The following is a 23,529-nucleotide window of genomic DNA, read 5'->3' as shown; positions in this document are numbered from 1 at the left end:
CGAGAGAAACTGACACTTGTCATTTGAGAGCATCCCATCCTCCAAGGACTTTGAGCGAAAATCATCAAGTGAGGAAAACCCAAACCCAAACACCTACAAACCCAAAGTGATTGAGCATCACTGAAGAGATTGATCCTGCGTGGATCCGATGCTTGTTACCTTTGAAGAATGTGCTTCTTCGAGACGGTTAGGCGTCATGGTCTAGAGCATCCAAGAGGAATTTTGGATCGCCGAGTGACCGAGTTTGTGAAGGTTCGGAAGTCACCTGAAGACTTACCACGAGTGATTGGGCGAGGTCTGTGTGATCTTAGCTCAAGGAGAATACGGTGAGGACTGTGTGTCCTCAGGTTTAAATACCTAGCTGCTCCAACCAGATGTACAACTGAGACAGCAGTTGGAACTGGTCTACCAAATCATTGTCCTCACCGAGCTTACTGGTTCTATTTCCTCAACTCTTTCATTTCCTCATTACAGTTGTTGTGTGCTTGTTCATATCTTTTTGAAGACTTTGACTGAAGACTTTCTCAATTTCCTCAGTTCAGTTTCTTCAGTCTGTTTGTCTTCATCTTGTGTTATCCTGTGATTACGCTTTCTGTACTCTGTGCCTGTCTTCATTTCATCATGATGAGTATGCTTGTGTTCTGTTATGTTTACTTTTGAGTACTTATTCCGCTGCTAGTAGTTCTTTGCTAAGGAATTTCCTCACCCGCAAATTCGTTAGTGAAGAATTCATAAAAATCGCCTATTCACCCCCGCTCTAGTCGATATAACGCACTTTCAGGCGGCCAACGGCGACAAGAAGGTTATGGCGAACTGGTTTCCCATGGCCCTCAAAGACGGCGCGCGCTCGTGGCTCCTGATCCTGCCCGCCGGATCGACCTCCTCCTAGGGAGAGATGCACGAGCGCTTCGTCGCCAACTTCCAAGGCACTCGCGACCGCCCGCCTGCCGCTGGTGACCTGCGGCGCATCAAGCAGCAGCCAGGGGAAACCCTGCAGAAGTACATCCAGCGCTTCAACCGTGTTCACCTCAAGATTCCCAAGGTGACGGATGAGGCCATCATCTCAGCGTTCTCTGATGGCGTCCGCGATGTCAAGATGAGGGAGGAACTCGCCATACACGAGGACCTGTGCACGGATACGGAGATGTTCAACATGGCGACCGAGTGCGCGAGAGCTGAGGAGGGACGCCTCTCCCTCCTCGAGCTTCCAGTTGCCGACCCAAAAGACAAGAAGGCCAAGACCAAGGACGTGAAGCGCAAGAGGGTGGCCGTGCTCGCGGCTGAACCAGAGATTAAGCGCGGCTGCGACCACCCTGGGTCATCCAGGGGCAGCCGCCCGTTCTGCGCCTTCCACAATGTACATAGCCACAACACCAACGACTGTCAGGAGCTCAGGGCCATCCACGACGGGCGCTTCGGTCGACACCCCGAGCGCAACGACTGAGGCTACGGCCGCGGAGGAGGCAGAAGTGGAGGGCGCTGGGACGACTGCGGCCCCCTCCAGGAGTGGCGCGACCGCATTGCTGTACTCCAAATTGATGACCAAGTTGACATATCTGATCATGCTGGGAAAGCTGCAATACTGTGGGAAACATATAAGAAAAAGAATGGGTACATCTCACAAAACCTCTATGCACTTTGATTTGGATTCCTTGTTTGGCCAGAGACAAGATTCTACATTGTTTGATAATCTGGAATTGCCTTTCACTGAGGAAGAAGTTAATGATGTGGTCAAAGAACTCCCACTGGACAAATCCCCAGGTCCTGATGGTTTCAACAATGAATTTTTTAAATCTTGTTGGGACATTATTAAAGGAGATGTGCTCAAATTCATATATGATTTTCATGCTGGGCAAATATCACTTGAAAGTTCAAACACCTCATACATCACCCTTATTCCTAAAGGGAGTACCCCTTTGACAGCAAATGATTACAGGCCAATATCTCTCCTTAATTGTTGTCTCAAACTAGTCACTATACTGTTGGCAAACAGGTTGCAGAAAGTGATTCTAAAGTTGGTGCACATTAACCAATATGGCTTTCTCAAAGAGAGATCCATCCATGACTGTTTGGGCTGGGCCTATGAATATCTGCATCAATGCCATAAATCCAAGGAAGATATTATTGTGCTTAAATTGGACTTTGAAAAGGCTTTTGACACCATTGAACACCAGGCAATTTTGGATATTTTAAAAGCCAAAGGTTTTGGAGACAGATGGAATAACTGGATCAAAATGTTGTTCACCTCTGCTTCATCTGCTATCTTGCTCAATGGTGTACCTGGCAAAAAGTTTTATTGCCTTAGAAGAGTTAGACAGGGAGACCCTCTGTCACCTCTTCTATTTGTTCTTGCTGCAGAACTACTTCAGTCAATCCTCAATAGGGCCATGCAACTGGGTTTACTTACTTCACCTTTGCAAGTGGACTCCTGTCCTGATTTTCCCATAGTCCAGTATGCAGATGAAACTCTGGTTCTCCTTCAAGCAGATGCAAAAGCAACTTCACTGCCTCAAAGCCCTTCTCAATACTTTTGCAGATGCTACTGGCCTTAAAGTAAATTACAATAAATCAAGCCTCATCCCCATCAATGTGTCAGAAGAGAAAGTAGAGATTTTGACAAACACTTTTCAATGTAAAAGGAAACATTCCCCATACAATATTTGGGAGCACCCTTAGGTCTTCATAATCCTACTGTTGGGCAATGTTTCCCTCTACTCACAAGACTGCAGAAGAAACTTGTGGGTTTGTCTTCCTTCATGACCATGGCTGGGAGATTGTTGCTGGTGAAATCTGTTCTAAACTCTCTGTTGATTTATCTCATGGGATGACTTAATGTGCCTGTCACTATTAAAACTCAAGCTATCAAATTTTTGAGGCATTGTCTCTAAAGAGGCCCTGACCTGGAGGATCACAGGCCTGCCATGGTGTCCTGGAGCACTGTCTGCCGACCAAAAGATCAAGGAGGTTTGGGTGTGATGGATATCTTTGTCCAAAACAAAGCTCTTCTACTTAAGAATCTGCACAAGTTTTATAACAGACACAACATTCCATGGGTTAACTTGATTTGGGAGTCCTATTACAGCAATGGTTTGCTGCCTGGCAGTAATTGGATTGGATCTTTTTGGTGGAAGGCAAACCTTAAGCTCATTGATAACTTCAAATCTTTGGCCAGATGTAACATAGGAGATGGAAAAGTGCTCTATTCCGGTCTGACTTATGGCACTCAGCTTGTCTGCAAGACATGTTCCCTCACCTCTTCTCTTTTGTGAAGAACAGGAATACTACTGTACACACCATCATTCACACTGAATTTCTGGAGGATCTGTTCCATTTACCCTTGACTGTGCAAGCTTTCCAAGAATTTGAAGCTATGGAAGACATTTGTATAGCCTTAAGAGATTCTGAATCCCTGGACTGCACTGATACCTGGAGTTACATTTGGGGAAATGATCAATTCTCAGTTGCTAAGGCATATAAAATGATGATGGGAGTTAAAATAGTGCCCCAACAGTTCAATTGGATTTGGAATAGCTCCTATCAGCCAAAGCACAAGGTGTTCTTTTGGAGGCTCCTTCATGACAGGCTCAATACTAGGAATCTTCTACGAAGAAAAACTTTTCATTTGGACAACTAACTATGCCGTAAATAATTGTCAACAGGAGGAAACACTTCAACATCTCTTTTGGACCCGCCCTTTTGCAGCTCAGTGTTGGGACCTGATTTGTCCCCCAAGACAGGCCAATGTTTCAGTGCTTGAAGCTTTTGCTGACCTCAGACAGAAACTTCATGTGCCCTTCTTCATGGAAATCATCATCCTAGCTTCTTGGGCCATTTGGATTTCAAGGAATAATCTCATCTTTCAAGCCATTCAGCCTAGCATACATAGGTGGAAATCATCTTCTTGGAGGAGCTCAATTTGCTCAGATTTAGAATTAAGAAGAGCTATGCTAGGGCCTTTTGTTCATGGCTTGACAGCCTTATCTTGTAATTATAGGTAGCTAGTTGTTTTTTCTCTTTTCTTCTGGCTTATCTCAAGCCTTTGTAATGCTAGACCTTTGTTCTTCTGAAATAATATAAAAATTGCAGTGGGGTTTGCCATACTGTGTATAGTCAAAAAAAAGGAGTGGCGCGACCAGCCTCGTGAGGAACGCTGGCAGGACCAGCCTCGCGAGGGCGCCTGGAGGGACCAGCCTCGTGAGGACCATCCTCAGGGAAAGGCCGGGCTCCCTCCGCTGCCACCACTACCAATGAGGAATGAAGACCACCACCAGGACGAGGGGCCTGGGGGCTTCCAGGAACCTCGAGCCATCGCCTGCATCTTGGGTGGTGCTCAGGCCCCAGCCTCCCAGCGCATCTTCAAGCAGTTCGCTCGTGAGGTGAACGCATCCCTCCCCAAGCTCGAGGCCACGCACCCGCTCACCTGGTCCAAGTGCACCGTTACCTTCCGCTCGTCCGACCAGCTCAAGTGCACGGCCACTGCTTGCCCGTCATCAGCAACGTCCTTGTCACCAAGACCCTCATCGATGGCGGTGCGACACTCAATGTTCTTTCCATCGAGACGTCTGACCGCCTCCAAGTGCCATATGATCAGCTGCAGCCCACCAAGCCCTTCTCAGGAGTGACCGACAGCTCCACCACCCCGATAGGGCAGATCCGCCTCCCTGTCACCTTCGGCCAGCGCGACAACTACCACACCGAGCTCATCGACTTCAGCGTCGCCCACATTCTCCTACCGTACAATGCCATCCTTGGGTATCCAGCCCTAGCCAAGTTCATGGCGGTGACCCCCCACGGCTACAACGTCCTCAAGATGCCAGGAAGCTGCGGTGTCATCACGGTTTCCTGCGAGGAGAAGAACGCGGTGTGCTCCCTCGAGCGCGCCTACCAAGCTGCAGCAATCAAAGACCCAGACAACGAAGGTGCCATCTACCCTCCTGAGGCAGTCCCCAAGAAGAAGAAGCAGCTGCTCCGTCAAGAGCCTCAGGAGAGCAGTGTCTCCAGCAGCACCACCTCAGGACCTGCGCCCACGGATGGTGCGCCTCCCTCTCTCGCATAGGAAGGCGCGCCTGGCACCCTCCTCAGGCTGGGTTCGGGGGCTCTCTTCTCGAGGGCCTCTGACCTTGCCAATGTCACGAGGGAGGTGCTCGGGCACCACATGGAGGCATGCTTCACCGCACGCTTCCCCCAAGAGGGCACAAGGCACAGAGTGCCTGGTGCCAGCGAGTTCATCACCAAGACGACCGAGGAGCTTCAAGAGGCAAGAGCCATGCGCGGCGACCGCCGCCCACCACCTGGCGCAGCTCCTCGTCCTGGCGAGGACGACGAGCTGCGCGTCTGCGTCGACATCCCAGGGCTCAACAGGGCCGCATCCCAGGAGCGCTTCTGGTCTTCGCACGTTGGTCGATGTGAGGGTCCACCTCACAGCTATCTCTGCATGCCATTCGGCTTGCCGAATGCTGCTGTTACCTTCCAGTGTCACCTGCGGAGTGTTCTGGCGGCTCAGGAGGCCAGGCATCACGCGGTCCTGATGGAGATGGCGACGGTTCTTCATGAGCCTCCCGAGGCTCAGGGCCCTGGCGGCTCGTGAGGAGCGGCTTCTTCAACATGCGTCTTCGACTCCTCCAACCTCTCGCCAGCAACGGTGCCAGGTGACATTTACCAATTCATTCAGTTGGGGGCGCCCCTCGGGCTGCATTATCCCCAAGCCGCACGGGCCTGCCCCTGCGCCATGTATCCCTTGCATCTTTAAATTTACTCTGTTGGGGGCGCCCCTCGGGCTCCATCATCCCCAAGCCGCATGGGTCCGTCCCTGCGGCATGTATCGTTCTTGCATTAACCAGAACTAGCTTGCGTCCTTCCATGAGTTACCTTATGATTATCACCTGCCAGTCCGACACTTCGATGCCATGAACGTCGGGCGCCCTTGCAAACCCACCCGCGACCACCTCATGATTAAAGGGCCGTCACGACGTCTGTGCTCGGGCCGTCCCTGCAGCGCTGCTAAATCCAAGAGGCTGAGCTCTGGCTCGGGGGCAAGCTCTCATGTACGTCACCTCCCATGGTCCTTGGTGCCTGGTTTTTGCATGAGCTAATCGCGGGCGGATGAGCTAGGGCGTGTGACCCGGTGCCTCGCCACCATGGGAGCCGTGCGCCGGTTGTCTTTCTTCAGGATTTTTCGCATGAGAAGACTGGGCACGGCATCTATGCTCGGGTCTGTCCCTGCAGCGTCGATAAACCCAACGACTAAGCTCTGTCTCGCGGGTCGGCCCCGTTCATGTCACCTCCTGGGGTCGTTGGTGTTTGGCCTTCTCATGTGATCACCTCAGGAGATTCATTCGATGCAGGTTGTCTAACCAACTCGCAGGACCACCACAGCTATCAAGAACCAAATTCAGGCACAACCCACCTTGAGGTAGGGCCTCGTGAGTCCCGCACTGGCTTGCGAGTGCCCAAACACACCTCGTCTAGCCCTGCCGTGCAAGCCACATGTCAGGGCTGGGCTGTACACGCCCTGGGGGCTCCACTCAGAGGGGGGCCCCACCCACGCACCAGTGAAAGCACCATGCTCCGTGCTGGCAGTCGACACGGTCGAGGAGCGGCTGTGCCCGTGCAAGTGCGGAAGCGCTATGCTCCGCGCGCTGGTGATAAACAACTGGGGGCGGCCCCATGGACGCATCAACCTCAGGGAGCTGCCATGCTCAGTGTCCAGCCTCATCGCAACACTTTCCCCTCAGGAGAGTCGTGTGAGGGGGCTGGGCACGGGGGCTACGCTCGGGTCACGCCTAGCGTACGCCACCCTGCCAGGTCCCTCGGACCTGGTCGTCGCGCCCCCCTCCCGAGCGGGACCTCGGCGAGGACAGGTATGGAGGTCTGTTCGTACGTCAAGGGGGGCTCCTGAGCATCACGACTCAGGAGCCTAACTGGTCACGTAGCCCCTCACCCCTTGGTCTCGTCCTGGTGATCCAGACAACCCGATGGCAACTGAGGCATGCACGGGACCGGGCCCTGCCGACTCAGAACGCTAAGGCCTACTTTCGCATTCCCATCCCAAGGGTTGTTTGTACGTCAAGCGGGACTCCTGAGCATCGCGACTCAGGAACCTAACTGGTCACATAGCCCCTCACCTCTTGGTCTCGTCCTGGCTATCCAGACGACCCAACGGTAGCTGAGGCATGCGCAGGACCGGGCCCTGCCGACGCAGAACGCTAAGGCCTACTTTCGCATTCCCTTCCCGAGGACTGTTTGTACGTCAAGGGGGACTCTTGAGCGTCGCGACTCAGGAGCCTAACTGGTCACGTAGCCCCCCACCCCTTGGTCTCGTCCTGGTGATCCGGACGACCCAATGGCGGCTGATGCACACGCGGGGCCGGGCTCTGCCGACGCAGAACACTCAAGCAACATGAAGGAAATCGCGGAATCCTAGCAAATTATTACAAGACATTTTGTTCATCCAAATACCGAACATAAGTTTTGATGCCCCCATGAGGCACGGTGCATGTTGCAGGAAAATAAAAGCGGAGAGAAGCACCGCCGGCAAACCTTCCCTTCAGCCCTGGGCGCTACCGCCGCCCCACAAGGAGTGTCCCCTCGTCGGCAGTATCGCCGTCGCCCGTGCCATCGGCCGTGGCCGTAGTGTCGGCCGCATCGTCAGCTGGAGGTGTGGGGTCGATGGCGAGGAAATTCTTCAGCAGGGCCTCCACCAAGTCCTTCATGGCTTCGGCAGCGGCTGCGCAGCATCCTTCGTCCACAGGCTCAAGCAGGCCTCCAAGGTCGGTGCTTGGGTCGCGAAGATGGAGGTGGCTAAAGATGCGCGTCATGGTCGAAGAGGAGAGCGCACGGGCTTCCCCTTCCACCATGGTGCCGACCCCGTTGGCGACGCCCTCAAGCGCCTCGACAAGCTGGCGGAGCCGCTCGGCAGGAACTTCCCCGGCAGTGACCAACGGCTCCTTCAACCCCCTCCCGTAGAGCTCCTGCAGTGCCTTGCGGGACCTCTTCTCAAGGGAGTCGAAGGTGGCATGGTCTTTGGCAAGGATTTTCGCCTTGGCCTCCAGCCGAACCTTCTCCTCCTCCACCTCCTTCTTTAACTCCCCTAGGCAGTTGCGCTTTGCGGCCTGCTCCCGCGCCGACTGCTCCAGCTCAGTGTCACGACCGGCGACCGCGTCTTCTCGAGCTTTCAGCTTCTCCCCTCGGCGGCGCACTCGTTGCGTAGGGTCTCTAACTCGGCCTCCACCACCTGGCAACGCTCCTTGGCAGCCTCAGCATCCTTCAACGCCTCCTTGCGGGCGGCCGCGGCCAGGCCGACAGCCTTCTTACCCTCCTCGGATGCTGCCACGGCCTGGCCCCATGCCGCCCTCATGGACGCATCAGATCGCAGCCACCCCGAGACCAACTCCAGTCGCCCAGACACCAGCCGGCGGTCGACGCCTTGAAGGTCGACGCGAAGATGGGTCAACACAGAAAGAGCGTCCTCAAGAGCATCGGGCAAAGCAGGAGGGCCACGGCCCAGCGGCACAATGGGAAGAGGCGGTGTCGGCACCAAGGCCTGCAAGTCAGTAGCAGAAAGGGCCGGGGCTCCTGAGCCTTCGCGATCTCAGCAGACAAGCTAGGGGTGGGCACCTCCGGAGCTGGCTTGGCTGTGGAGATCACCTTCTCCTGAGGACGGGCCTCCGAATCTCGCGAAGATGACCCGGCCACTGAGGCTCGAGAGCCAGTACCATCCTTCCGTGCCGGAGCTGGCACGGCCGCGGCAGGCAACTGGGCCTCGGAGGTTGCGGGTGCCTCCTTCTTCTTCTTCACCGCCGATGTTGGCCTAACAATGTAAAGGGAAGGTGTCAAGAAACTACGGCAAGGACAGGAACAAAGGATCAAGGCGGAGTGCTTACTAGTCCACGGCGGCGTACTCCCTCGCCCTCTTCTGAAGCACCAAGCCCGAAGGCTTCGCGGGCAGGGATACCGGCGCGCGAGCCTTGGGGGCAGACAAGGGTGCGGCGGTCGAGCTCGCAGCAGCACCGACTGGTGACGAAGCGGAGGCATCGCCTCGGGAGATCAGCGCCGATCTACTCTTCTGATGGACCCCGGCCTGTAGCTTCTTCAGGGACGTGCCCTTGGTCCTCGTGGTGACCCCGGCAGGGTACGACGACTCCCTCACCGGATGATCGCCGGTGTCGTCATCAGCGGGGAGGGTGCGGAGGAGATCTGCTAGGCGCGGAGGAGAATTCTCCCCCTCCCCCTCCTGGGTCGCCTCCGAGTCCGACCTCTCCTCCTGGCCGGACTCACCGGAGGACACCACCACCGAGGCCCCAGTGGGCGCCGGCGGCACGAGCCCGCACTCATTGAAGACGGGCATGGCGGCAGTGATCTTCGCCCCATCCGGGCGGTGGTATAGCGGAAGATTGGTATCAGGCGGGTACCCCTGGTCCTCCCCAACCAGGAAGCAGGTGGCCTTGTCCAGCTCCTCGTCAGACAAGGCATCCGGGCGTAGGCGGAGGTCGCCTCCTTCGTCCGTGAGCTTCCACAAGGGGCGCGAGCGCGCCTGGAGCGGAGCCAGGCGCTCCGCCAGGAACTCCTTGACGATCATGGCCCCTGTCAGCTTCTCCGCCTTCGGGTCGTTAGGCTCCAGGTCAACCGCCATCCTCCTCACCATCTGCTCCGCCCGGGGGTTGGTGAGCTTCGCGCTGTTCCATCCCTCGTGAGGGGTTGGCATCCCCGTCGGCAGCACCAGCCGAGGGTAGGGGCTCTTGGCATCCATGAGGACCCACTTGTTCCTGAAGCCATCCACCTTCTTCCCAGCTCTCGAGATTGCATTGGCCCCATTGGCCGTGACAAAGTTGGCGCATCCCGAGCTCTGGCCCTCCTTGTTTCGAGATAGAAGAAGTGGCGAAGAAGCGACACGGATGACATCACCCCCATGAATGCTTCGCAGTAAAAGGCGAAGATCGATAGGAGGAGTACGGAGTTGGGATGAAGATGAAGGGCGAGGAGCTTGTAATGGCGGAGGACGGCATAGAAAAATTCAGAGAAAGGGGGGACCATCCCCGCAAAGACACTGTGCATGAAGAAGGGGTAGAATGTACTACCCGAGGCCTCCGGTTCGGCGGAGCCGGCCCGAGGCGCGGTCTCTCCCCCCTCGTTCCTGTCACCCGCCGCCATCAAGAGCGCGGCGGCGAGGTTCTTCTCCGAGACTATGGACGCGCCCAATGCGGGATCGAACCAGGAGCTCGAGCGTGCGGCCTTAGCCTTGTCGGTGGCCATAGGCTGCAACCTCGGGGAAAAGTTTCGAGGGATCTGGAGTCTCGTTGGGCAAGAAGGAGAAGGGGATCTGGAGCAAGACGAAGGGAGAGCAATGAAAGCCCTGTGGCGGGCGCCAGCCTTTTTGTCAGGAAAGGACGGTTGCCGAGGAAGCGTGGGGAAGCAGAGGCGCCCACGTCCCATCACTCGCCACGTGTAAATCAAGACCGCAGGTGGTTGGGGCCTGTGGCGCTCCGTACTTGCCCTTTGGCTTCGCCTCAAAGCCAAGATCGAGCGCGGCTTGGGCCCGGGGGCTACTGTCGGCGTTCTAGGACCGGGGGTGCCCAGACTTGCCTGCCTGCGGCCCGTGGCGTGGCTCCATCAACGGCCCGGTATGGCCCAGCTTCAGCAGCAACAACTCAAGACCCTTGCGAGGGGCCAAGCTTCGCGAGGCGGACGACATCAAGACCTCCCTGGGGGCAGCCTCCCTAGGTTGGCTCCCGAGGAGCGGAGATATCAATGCAGGGTGCAGCTCGTGAGGTTCGCATGACATGAGCCATGACGACCAAGGAAAGGCGGGCGCCAGCGGGCGCAGCGTACCAGTCTCCTCTTTGGTGCTAAGGAGGCAATCACAGGCGTGGGGTCCCGAGGCATCAGGAAAAGGTTTCCATATTGGTGCAACAAGACCAAGACCGCTAGGACGACAGGACGGAGGTCATCGTGGAGCCCACGGTAGCGCCACCACCAGAGCCTTTGGCAGGCGAAGACTACTTTTGTGAGGATAGCTTGTACTAGTTGTCTCCCTTCAAAATTGGCCGTTGTGGGATCCCTTCCCGCCTAACATTTGGGAAGAGGACCGAGGCCACTATATATAGTACTTAGCCACCACCATAGCAAGCATCTGGAGGACGGATTATTCAGATCATCCTCACACCCACCAGCTCATTGAGCCCAAGAACACCTCACCTCCTGAGGTTGTTCATCCACTGTACGAGTTCATCCTCAACCCCTCGAGGCAATCCACCACAAAGTTGGAGTAGGGTATTACACCGCAAGGTGGCCCGAACCAGGATAAATCTCTGTGTCTCTCATTCTTCTGGTCCGTCGAGCTAGGACGTGGGATCATTTAGCGAACGAGCTGAGGGGAGAGTGTTCTTCGTGCGCACCCCAGAGTTCGAACCTCTCAAGGGTCTAAGGAACTCGTAATCCGGCATCATCCCCGCCATTTGTCGAGGCCTCGGGGGCTTCGACGGTGTTCATCAGGAGCTAGGGACCATCCGACGCCCGCTCCATCCCTTCAGAATGGGGCGGCGCACCCCGGAAGTTCAGGGTCCTTTCTGAGGCGGCCAATGCTGGCCCCGGCGTCAGCATGGGAGGCAGCGGCGGCCATCGCCACCACCTTCGTCGAATCGGCGCCCGCCTCGGCTATAGGTGCGCCGGATGCCAAGGAGCGACTTCTGTGGGGTGCCTCCGAAGCGTACAGTGGTGTCCCCCAGGCATGAGGCTTCCTTCGGCGCCCGATGAGGGCAAGGTCGTTTCGTGCCCTGCACCCCCACCAGGAGGCGGCAAAGTCACCCGACCCCCCTGCCCGGGCTTGGCGTCTTGAGGAAGCGTGCTGCCCCCGCACGCCCCGGCAGAGGCGAGCGGCGAAAGGGCGTCGGCTGGGCGTGGGGGCTCCGTTGTCCTCTTTCCTGAAGGAGTTTTCCCGGGGCCCCTCTTGGCCTTCAGGGAGCAGTCCCCACTGATCGAAGTGTGGCATCCGCCCCGCGTAGGCCTCTTTTCTCGTGTAGTTATACAGGGGGTACCCTTGCCTGGGGAGCTCGTTTGCCTCTCCGCCGATCAGGACTCGAAGAATTCCGCTTAACGCCTCAGGGAGCAGGCGCCCTGCTTGGAGCCACATGGTTTGTTTTGGGCTGGTGAAGGTCCACATGGGGCGGGAGTGGCGTTGGAGGGGGGCGATCCGCCGGCGGAGGAATTCCCTCACCACCATCGTCACTGTCACTCCTGCCGCCCTCGGGTCAGCCATCCTCGCTATGACCCATGACAGCCTTGGGTCATTGAGCCTCTCGTGCCCCCATCCAGAGCTCACCACCGCCGGGGAAGACAGAGTCTCCAGTAGGGACCTGAACTGGGCCACATCCATGTACACCCATTGCCGCGTGAAGCGTTCCACCTCATGGTTAATCTCCATGTCGATGCCATCACCGGCCATCACACCCACGGCATAGAGCGACATGCATCCAGAGCGCTGCGGTGGTGGTTAGCCGGAGGCAGAAGAAATGGCGGAGTAGCGCCACCCAGGGAGTCACACCCACAAAGGCTTCGCATAGGAAGGCAAAGCCTAAAAGGAGGAGGACGGATTTTTGGTCTAGGAGTAGCGCATGCACCTAGTAGTGCGAGAGGACGGCATTGAAGAAGTCCGAGAATGGGGGGAGCAAGCCAGAGAAGATCGCGGGAAGATGAAAATTCATTGGAGTCTTCCACAATCAACGGGTGGACCTTGTCGAGCCCTTCGAGATTGAGCACCGTGGACCGGCCCAGGGCAGACTCTGGTCCCGCTCGCCTGTCTGCCACGGCCGCTGCCTTGCCCTTCTTGCCCTGCGGCGCCATGGCAGCAGTGGGACGAGAGCGGCGTGGGTCTGGCAGAGGAGAAGCATGCCTGCCCGAGAAGGAAGGAGACGGAGGACAGGTGCGTGGGAAGGCGATGCTGGTCGCGTAACCAGCGGTGGCCAACTTTATGTCAGACAGACGATTATGGAGGCGCTGTGGGAAAGTGGGGGCGTCCCGCGTCCCGTTATGCGCCACATGTCGAGCCTGGCTCGCAGGCGGTTGGGGCCCGCGTAGGTTCGCCCCGTCTCCCGGGGGCTACTGTTGGGCCTTTGGGACTGGGGGTACCTAGGCCCGTCTGCCTGCGGCCCATCCCGTGGCACCATCAGAAGGCCCGGCGCGGCCAAGCTTCAAGGCTTCACGAGCAAGACCCTCACGAGGGCCCCCGCCTCGTGAGGCAAACGTCAGCAAGGGTCGTCAAGAGCTCCTGAGGGCCTCACGCAGGGCGGCCCCCCAAAGCTTCCTCCCATGGCTCCTCGCAGGGCGGATATCTCTAGGCTCGCCAAGCCCGCCTCGCGCTGCACGTGGGTGACGCGAGCCACGACAAGCGGCGCGAAGAGCCATGCCAGAAGGCGCGGATAAGGATGCTTTCCTCTTTCGTACTAAGGAGGCAAGGACAGCGTGCGGGTTCCTGAAGCAATCCTCAAAGGTTGCCACTTTGGTGCAAGAAGACCAGGACAGCGGGCTCGCCAGGACAGAGTTCATCACCGAGCCCACCACCGCGTCATGGCAGGAAGCTTTGGCAGGCGAAGACCACGTTTAGTCAGGATAGGATGTACATCTGTCCCCCTTCAAAATTGGCCGTTGGCAACCTTTCCCGCCTAGAGTTTTCGTGGGAGGAGGACCGAGGCCAGTATTAGTATAGGCTAGATGCCACCATAGAGAGGGTCGAATCCTGAGCCCTCCCGAGGCAATTCATCTTCCTTGTACACTCATATTCATCTTCCTTCGCGAGGCAGTCCACCACAATGCAGGAGTAGGGTCTTACACCGCAAGGTGGCCTGAACCTGGGTAAACTGTTGTGTTTGTTGTTCGTCTTCCTTTTCGCTCAAGCATATCGGAGCGTCGTCGTGAGGCAATGGGCAGAGAACTAGAGTTTGGCGTGGTTCTTCAAGCACGCCCCAGAGTTCGAACCTTTCTTGGGTCCCCGGAGCCCAGATTCCGATAATATTTTCTTTGGATGTGTCTTGGCCAAGATGGCCTGATGTTGCATTAGTTCCTAGATGGGGGTGTCCTGGGAACCCAATTCCTTTTGCAGAGCTCCATGTGCTTACCTCTGGGCTCCAGGGCCAAAACAAACATTTATTCTGGTTGGGGTTTGCTACTCTGTATTGGGCTTTGTAGACAACCAAGAATAAATTTATCATTGAGCATCTGTTCTTTAACAAGCCCGCTGACGGTCTATTTAAAATGTGTATGTTCTTGCAGCAGTGGAGATTATTGACTAAGGTTGCTGATTGGGATGCTCTGAAGGTGCTGATTGAGAAAGTTCGAGCTTTTGCCGTTTCCCCGACTCCGCAAAATCCTGATGGTCGGGCTCATTCCTAACCGCGCTTCTCCTTCCTGTTAGTTTGTTGCCTTTTTGGCATGCATGCCGTGACTGTGTTGGTCTGCGTGCCGAGGTTGTTGGCCTTGATACTATGGTTTACTGTTTCGTTGGTTGCTTGCTCTGTTTCATACTCTGTTTAACGACTTTATCTATAAAGTCGGACGTATGCCTTTTCTTTAAAAAAACCCTCCATAAACCGGAAAGCAACCAGGAAAGCGTCATCTAGTACTCCCTGCGTCCGAAAAAATTTGTCCCTCAAATGGATGTATCTAGAAGTGCATACAAGTTTTTTCGGACGGGGAGTATATGCATAATTGCTGAAGCAACATGGCAATTCATATCATCATATTTATGGTATATCGGTAAATATTGACACTTCACGGAAGGGATCGACGGGGATACATTCCTAGACCTACAAACACAGTATATACGATCATCCAAGGAACTCTGCCACGTCATCCAGCGACTTCAGGGTCTTCTCATAGTAGAGGTACGACTCGTACACCTTCGGAGTCCGCACAAACCGGTCGAACTGCACGGCAACTTCATCAGAATGAAATACAGTATCTATCCAGAAAATTAACAAATAAACTGTTGCGCACAAGTTCAACGTCAAGACAAAAAAGGTTCTAACCTCGGTCATATTGTCGACGAGCTCGTTAGCGACGAGGATGTACTCGGGGCGGCGCGGCTCGGGGACACCGGCCATGGCAGTGGTGAGGTCGAGGTCGAGGTACTTGGACTTGAGCCGCACGTAGAACAGTACGTACTTCCAGGACATGGTCTCCAGCATTGGCCGAAGCGTCCGCATCCCCTCCGCCGTTTGCCGGATGCGCGCCGCGGCCTCCTCCGTGGTCAGCCCGGGCTCGAAGAACCTCTCTCTGACATACGACCTCGTGCCCCACCTCGGCACGGTTCCCGGGGGCGCCAATGCCCGCACCGCGGCCATGGCTGGGTGCGGCGCCGCGGGTCGCCGGGCGGAAAGTGCCGCCGTTGCGACCATTGCCGTTGACGCGGCGACCGCGAGCCGGCGCGTGGACGACTGCGTCAGGTGGGCGCGCTTGTCGGCGCCATCCGGAGACGACGGCGAGCGACGGTTCGATGGGGACGGAGAAGCCGAGGACGATGTGGTAGTGCTGGAGCACAGGATGAGGTGCTTGACAAGGGTGGCCATTGCCGGCGAAGATCAGTTAGTGGAGTGGAGTATGTCCGAACGAGGGTGAGGTTCTTTTGGTGTCCAGGTCCAGGAGATTATTTTCTTGAGGTTGGAGGAAAGGGTGTGGCTGTGTGAGTCGAATGGTAGGGATAATATCCACTTTGTTTTCTATAGGGCCGTTGAGAGAGAGAAGTTGAGATGATGGCTAGAGATGCGTGCATTTCTTGTGGTTTGAGGTTCATAGGAGATATTCGACGACGATGCTACTCCCTCCATCCATATATATACATAGTCTAATGTGTTTCTAAGATTGTCCTTTACAATTGATATGATTAATAGTATATGAGTTGTATAATGTTTTTTTTTCAAGAGTACGTCTAAGGCGTATCATATTTTTGTAGAAGGCAGAATTTGATTACAAGACGACTACAACTCGCTGCAAACAACAAGTGCAGTACGAACTCCAAACCAAGGCACGTTCGAAGACAGCCACCGACAGCACAACTACAAAGCAAAAGGGTCTGCCCTAGACTAATCACCAAGGCCACATCTCGACGCGGTCACCTCCGGAGAATAACAACTCCCACGGTAACTCCCATGTCAATGCACCATCCACTCTTGGTGTCGAGAAGGAGGTGGCAAATGAATGGTGGGACATGGAAAGTCCCGAAAAAGGCACCGTCTTGGATTCCACGGCGACGACGTACATTCCGCCGCTCAAGATCAATCTTGGACAACAACGATCACCGATGGAATGCTACATTGGACCTCAAAGCCGTGTCTCCAAACAAGATACTCCCTACAAAGGAACAACGTCGAGGACGTCGCCGCCACGCCGATCCGACTCTGAATCTAGGCTTTCGCCCGGAGACAAGTACCAACTCCGAATGAGAACAAGGGAGATGCCGACACACCTCGACGATGCCTCCAAGGAGCGGAGCGACACCTACGGGCGCCGTCGCCGCCAGCCCGATAGAAACCGGGCAGGACTTTCATCCGTATCGTCGCACATCTCCGGCCTCTTAGGATTGGGACAAGCACCGTCCATGTAGCCTTGCATCGCCGCGATCGAAGCTCTTTGTCGTCGTAGTCACAAAGACGTAGTCCCTGACATCCAGCACAACAGAGGAGCAAGGTCCATCTTCCACCTCGAACCCGGAAAGGATCCGCAGCCTCCAAACACCTCCAGCACGAGCAGGCTACGGTTGACACCAACTCCAGGCGACATCCACGCAGCAGTCCAGCCCCACTGACCTAGATCGGGCCCGTGAAGGCCCAGATCTAGTCCACACCATCCCCTCTCGCTCCCATGCCGGCGCCACCAGGGAAGCACCACCGCGTGCCCACAGACGCGGAGGTGGCCGACCTCTGCTCGCCAGGGCTCTCCCTGGCAGAAAACCTCAGCACCGCCTCCAATCCCGGGGACTCGCACCGTTACCGCCAGGCAGCACCGTCACACCACCTGCCTCCTCGCCTCCGCCGCCGACCTCGCCGAGCTCCGCCGCTCCTCCAGGCATCCTGTTGTGCGCCGGTGCAGACCACTACTTCCCTGCGCTGTCATTCGCTCCCCACCCCTGCGCCGCCTAATAGATGTCCCGCATCCGCGCGAAGGGAGCCCATCGGGGCCCGCCATCCTCACTCGCCACCCTCGACGGCCGGGCGCGGCCACGGCTGCCAGCGCCGGCGGCGGCAGCGGCCTCAGGAAGGAGATCTGCTTGCTTTTTAGCTAGGGTTTGGTGGCCCCCAGAGCGTCCCACGCAAGCCGCCCGGTAGGTTACTTTTCCCAAGTATTATGTGAGTTGTATAAGGTGAAAATTATATCATTGGAAGCTCCTTTCACGTACGAATTTGACTATATGCTTTGTGTAAGTTGCATGTCATATATTATGGCTCAAACATGTGGTCAAAATTAGTGTCGAAAAATGCATTAAGCCCTATATAGATGGATAGAAGGAGTAACGAAAATTCTAGGGGCATGCTGAAGGAAATATACCCTAGAGGCAATAATAAAGTTATTATTTATTTCCTTATATCATGATAAATATTTATTATTCATGCTAGAATGGTATTAACCGGAAACATGATACTTGTGTGAATACATAGACAAACAAAGTGTCACAAGTATGCCTCTACTTGACTAGCTCGTTGATCAAAGATGGTTATGTTCCCTGGCCATGGACATGAGTTGTTATTTGACTAACGGGATCACATCATTAGGAGAATGATGTGATTGACTTGACCCATTCCGTTAGCTTAGCTCTTGATCGTTTAGTATTCTGCTATTGCTTTCTTCATGACTTATACATGTTCCTATGACTATGAGATTATGCAACTCCCGTTTACCGGAGGAACACTTTGTGTGCTACCAAACGTCACAATGTAACTGGGTGGTTATAAAGGTGCTCTACAGGTTTCTCCAAAGGTACTTGTTGGGTTGGCGTATTTCGAGATTAGGATTTGTCACTCCGATTGTCGCAGAGGTATCTCTGGGCCCACTCGGTAATGCACATCACTATAAGCTTTGCAAGCATTGTAACTAATGAGTTAGTTGCGTGATGATGTATTACGGAACGAGTAAAGAGACTTGCCGGTAACGAGATTGAACTAGGTATTGAGATACCGATGATCGAATCTCGGGCAAGTAACATACCGATGACAAAGGGAACAACGTATGTTGTTATGCGGTTTGACCGATAAAGATCTTCGTAGAATATGTAGGAGCCAATATGAGCATCTAGGTTCCGCTATTGGTTATTGACTGGAGACGTGTCTCGGTCATGTCTACATAGTTCTCGAACCCGTAGGGTCCGCACGCTTAAAGTTAGATGACGATCGGTATTATGAGTTTTGTGTTTTGATGTACCGAAGGAAGTTCGGAGTCCCGGATATGATCACGGACATGACGAGGAGCCTCGAAATGGCCGAGACATAAAGATCGATATATTGGACGACTATGTTCGGACACCGGAATGGTTTCGGGGAGTTTCGGACATATACTCGAGTACCTGGGGGTTACCGGAACCCCCCGGGGAGTTTAATGGGCCAGGATGGGCCTTAGTGGAGAAGAGGAGGGGCGGCTAGGGCTGGCCGTGCGCCGCCTCCCCCTCTAGTCCTAATTGGACAAGGTGGGGGGCGGCGCCCCCTTTCCTTCCCCCTCTCTCCTTCCCTTCCTTTCCCCCTCCTACCCCAACTTGGAAAAGAGGGAGTCCTACTCCCGGTGGGAGTAGGACTCCTCCTTGGCGCGCCCTCCTCCTGGCCACCAGCCTCCTCCCCCTCATCCTTTATATACGGGGGCAGGGGGGCACCTCTAGACACACAAGTTGATCTGTTGATCTATTCCATCCGTGTGCGGTGCCCCCTCCACCATATTCCACCTCGGTCATATCGTAGCGGTGCTTAGGCGAAGCCCTGCGTCGGTAGCAACATCATCACCGTCACCACGCCGTCATGCTGACGGAACTCTCCCGTGAAGCTCTGCTGGATCGGAGTTCGCTGGACGTCATCGAGATGAACGTGTGTTGAACTGGGAGGTGCCGTACGTTCGGTGCTTGGATCGGTCGGATCGTGCAGACGTACGACTATATCAATCGCGTTGTGCTAACGCTTCCGCTTTCGGTCTACGAGGGTACGTGGACAAGACTCTCCCCTCTCGTTGCTATGCATCACCATGATTCTGTGTGTGTGTAGGAATTTTTTTGAAATTACTACGTTCCCCAACAGTGGCATCCGAGCCTGGTTTTATGCGTAGATGTTATATGCACGAGTAGAACACAAGTGAGTTGTTGGCAATACAAGTCATACTACTTACCAGCATGTCACACTTTGGTTCGGCGGTATTGTTGGATGAAGCGGCCCGGACCGACATTACGCGTACGCTTACGCGAGACTGGTTCTACCGACGTGCTTTGCACACAGGTGGCTGGCGGGTGTCAGTTTCTCCAACTTTAGTTGAACCGAGTGTGGCTACGCCCTGTCTTTGAGAAGGTTAAAACAACACTAACTTGACGACCTATCGTTGTGGTTTTGATGCGTAGGTAAGAACGGTTCTTGCTCAGCCCGTAGCAGCCACGTAGAACTTGCAACAACAAAGTAGAGGACGTCCAACTTGTTTTTGCAGGGCATGTTGTGATGTGATATGGTCAAGACATGATGCTATATTTTATTGTATGAGATGATCATGTTTTGTAACCGAGTTATCGGCAACTGGCAGGAGCCATATGGTTGTCGCTTTATTGTATGCAATGCAATCGCCCTGTAATGCTTTACTTTATCACTGAGCGGTAGCGATAGTCGTAGAAGCATAAGTCGGGGAGACGACAACGATGCTACGATGGAGATCAAGGTGCCACACCGGTGATGATGGTGATCATGACGGTGCTTCAGAGATGGAGATCACAAGCACAAGATGATGATGGCCATATCATATAACTTATATTGATTGCATGTCATGTTTATATTTTATGCATCTTATTTTGCTTTGATTGACGGTAGCATTATGAGATGATCTCTCACTAAAATTTCAAGATAAAAGTGTTCTCCCTGAGTATGCATCGTTGCGAATGTTCTTCGTGCTGACACACCACGTGATGATCGGGTGTGATAAGCTCTACGTTCAAATACAACGGGTGCAAAACAGTTGCACACGCAGAATACTCAGGTTAAACTTGACGAGCCTAGCATATGCAGATATGGCCTCGGAACACTGAGACCGAAAGGTCGAGCGTGAATCATATAGTAGATATGATCAACATAGTGATGTTCACCACTGAAAACTACTCCATCTCATGTGATGATCGGACATGGTTTAGTTGATTTGGATCACGTGATCACTTAGATGATTAGAGGGATGTCTATCTAAGTGGGAGTTCTTAAGTAATATGATTAATTGAACTTAAATTTATCATGAACTTAGTACCTGATAGTATTTTGCTTGTCTATGTTGATTGTAGATAGATGGCCCGTGCTGTTGTTCCGTGGAATTTTAATGTGTTCCTTGAGAAAGCAAAGTTGAAAGATGATTGTAGCAATTACACGGACTGGGTCCGTAACTTGAGGATTATCCTCATCGCTGCACAGAAGAATTACATCCTGGAAGCACCTCTAGGTGCCAGACCTGCTGCAGGAGCAACACCAGATGTTATGAATGTCTGGCAGAGCAAAGCTGATGACTACTCGATAGTTCAGTGTGCCATACTTTACGGCTTAGAACCGGGACTTCAGCGACGTTTTGAACGTCATGGAGCATATGAGATGTTCCAAGAGTTGAAGTTAATATTTCAAGCAAATGCCGGGATTGAGAGATATGAAGTCTCCAATAAGTTCTACAGATGCAAGATGGAAGAGAATAGTTCTGTCAGTGAACATATACTCAGAATGTCTGGGTATAACAATCACTTGATTCAACTGGGAGTTAATCTTCCGGATGATAGTGTCATTGACAGAATTCTTCAATCACTGCCACCAAGCTACAAGAGCTTCGTGATGAACTATAATATGCAAGGGATGGATAAGACGATTCCCGAGCTCTTCGCAATGCTAAAGGCTGCGGAGGTAGAAATCAAGAAGGAGCATCAAGTGTTGATGGTCAACAAGACCACCAGTTTCAAGAAAAAGGGCAAATGAAAGAAGAAGGGGAAGTTCAAGAAGAACAGCAAACAAGTTGCTGCTCAAGAGAAGAAACCCAAGTCTGGACCTAAGCCTGAGACTGAGTGCTTCTACTGTAAGCAGACTGGTCACTGGAAGCGGAACTGCCCCAAGTATTTGGCGGATAAGAAGGATGGCAAGGTGAACAAAGGTATATGTGATATACATGTTATTGATGTGTACCTTACTAATGCTCGCAGTAGTACCTGGGTATTTGATACTGGTTCTGTTGCTAATATTTGCAACTCGAAACAGGGGCTACGGATTAAGCGAAGATTGGCTAAGGATGAGGTGACGATGCGCGTGGGAAATGGTTCCAAAGTCGATGTGATCGCGGTCGGCACGCTACCTCTACATCTACCTTCGGGATTAGTTTTAGACCTAAATAATTGTTATTTGGGGCCAGCGTTGAGCATGAACATTATATCTGGATCTTGTTTGATGCGAGACGGTTATTCATTTAAATCAGAGAATAATGGTTGTTCTATTTATATGAGTAGTATCTTTTATGGTCATGCACCCTTGAATAGTGGTCTATTTTTGTTGAATCTCGATAGTAGTGATACACATATTCATAATATTGAAGCCAAAAGATGCAGAGTTGATAATGATAGTGCAACTTATTTGTGGCACTGCCGTTTAGGTCATATTGGTGTAAAGCGCATGAAGAAACTCCATACTGATGGACTTTTGGAATCAGTTGATTATGAATCACTTGGTACTTGCGAACCATGCCTCATGGGCAAGATGACTAAAATGCCGTTCTCCAGAACGATGGAGCGAGCAACAGATTTGTTGGAGATCATACATACTGATGTATGTGGTCCAATGAACGTTGAGGCTCGCGGCGGGTATCGTTATTTTCTCACCTTCACAGATGATTTGAGCAGATATAGTTATATCTACTTAATGAGACATAAGTCTGAAACATTTGAAAAGTTCAAAGAATTTCAGACTGAAGTGGAAAATCATCATAACAAGAAAATAAAGTTTCTAGGATTTGATCGTGGAGGAGAATATTTGAGTTACGAGTTTTGTTTACATTTGAAACAATGCGGAATAGTTTCGCAACTCACGCCACCCGGAACACCATAGCGTAATGGTGTGTCCGAACGTCGTAATCGTACTTTACTAGATATGGTGCGATCTATGATGTCTCTTACTGATTTACCGCTATCATTTTGGGGTTATGCTTTAGAGACGGCTGCATTCACGTTAAATAGGGCACCATCGAAATCTGTTGAGACGACGCCTTATGAACTGTGGTTTGGCAAGAAACCAAAGTTGACGTTTATTAAAGTTTGGGGCTGCGATGCTTATGTGAAAAAGCTTCAACCTGATAAGCTCGAACCCAAATCGGAGAAATGTGTCTTCATAGGATACCCAAAGGAAACTGTTGGGTACATCTTCTATCACAGATCTGAAGGCAAGACTTTTGTTGCTAAATTTGGATCCTTTCTAGAGAAGGAGTTTCTCTCGAAAGAAGTGAGTGGGAGTAAAGTAGAACTTGATGAGGTAAATGTACCTTCTCCCTTATTGGAAAGTAGTTCATCACAGAAACCGGTTCCTGTGACACCTACACCAATTAGTGAGGAAGCTAATGATATTGATCATGAAACTTCAGATCAAGTTACTACTGAACCTCGTAGGTTAACCAGAGTAAGATCCGCACCAGAGTGGTACGGTAATCCTATTCTAGAGGTCATGTTACTAGACCATGACAAACCTACGAACTATGAGGAAGCGATGATGAGCCCAGATTCCGTAAAATGGCTTGAGGCCATGAAATCTGAGATGGGATCCATGTATGAGAACAAAGTGTGAACTTTGGTTGACTTGCCCGATGATAGGCAAGCCATTGAGAATAAATGGATCTTCAAGAAGAAGACTGACGCTGACGGTAATGTTACTGCCTATAAAGCTCGACTTGTTGCAAAAGGTTTTCGACAAGTTCAAGGGATTGACTACGATGAGACTTTCTCACCCGTAGCGATGCTTAAGTCTGTCTGAATCATGTTAGCAATTGCCGCATTTTATGATTATGAAATTTGGCAAATGGATGTCAAAGCTACATTCCTGAATGGATTTCTCGAAGAAGAGTTGTATATGATGCAACCAGAAGGTTTTGTCGATCCAAAGGGAGCTAACAAAGTGTGCAAGCTCCAGCGATCCATTTATGGACTGGTGCAAGCCTCTCAGAGTTAGAATAAACGTTTTGATAGTGTGATCAAAGCATATGGTTTTATACACACTTTTGGAGAAGCCTGTATTTACAAGAAAGTGAGTGGGAGCTCTGTAGCATTTCTGATGTTATATGTAGATGACATATTGTTGATTGGAAATGATA

General features: G+C 52.9%; 1 protein-coding gene across 1 annotated transcript; it reads right to left on the bottom strand.

Annotated features, from left to right (window-relative positions):
- Positions 1-14,711: 14,711 nt before the first annotated feature.
- Positions 14,712-15,781, bottom strand: LOC123141478 (photosynthetic NDH subunit of lumenal location 2, chloroplastic). Its single transcript, XM_044560605.1, has 2 exons — positions 15,018-15,781; positions 14,712-14,915 (listed from the first exon to the last, which is right to left on the bottom strand). The coding sequence occupies exons 1-2, from the start codon at positions 15,555-15,557 to the stop codon at positions 14,817-14,819; spliced, it is 639 nt and encodes a 212-aa protein (XP_044416540.1). The 5' UTR covers positions 15,558-15,781; the 3' UTR covers positions 14,712-14,816.
- Positions 15,782-23,529: the final 7,748 nt, after the last annotated feature.

The sequence above is a fragment of the Triticum aestivum genome, chromosome 6D (assembly GCF_018294505.1).
Source record: "Triticum aestivum cultivar Chinese Spring chromosome 6D, IWGSC CS RefSeq v2.1, whole genome shotgun sequence".
In the NCBI taxonomy this organism is placed as follows: Eukaryota; Viridiplantae; Streptophyta; class Magnoliopsida; order Poales; family Poaceae; genus Triticum; species Triticum aestivum.
Note: the sequence above shows the minus strand (reverse complement) of the source record. Positions and strands in the feature narration are given on the sequence as shown.

Excerpts from the sequence above, each read along its gene's own strand:
- LOC123141478 (XM_044560605.1), bottom strand. The coding sequence starts at position 15,557 with ATGGCCACCCTTGTCAAGCACCTCATCCTGTGCTCCAGCACTACCACA. Across the intron at positions 14,916-15,017 it reads TCGTCGACAATATGACCGAG|TTCGACCGGTTTGTGCGGAC; the intron begins GTTAGAACCTTT and ends GTTGCCGTGCAG.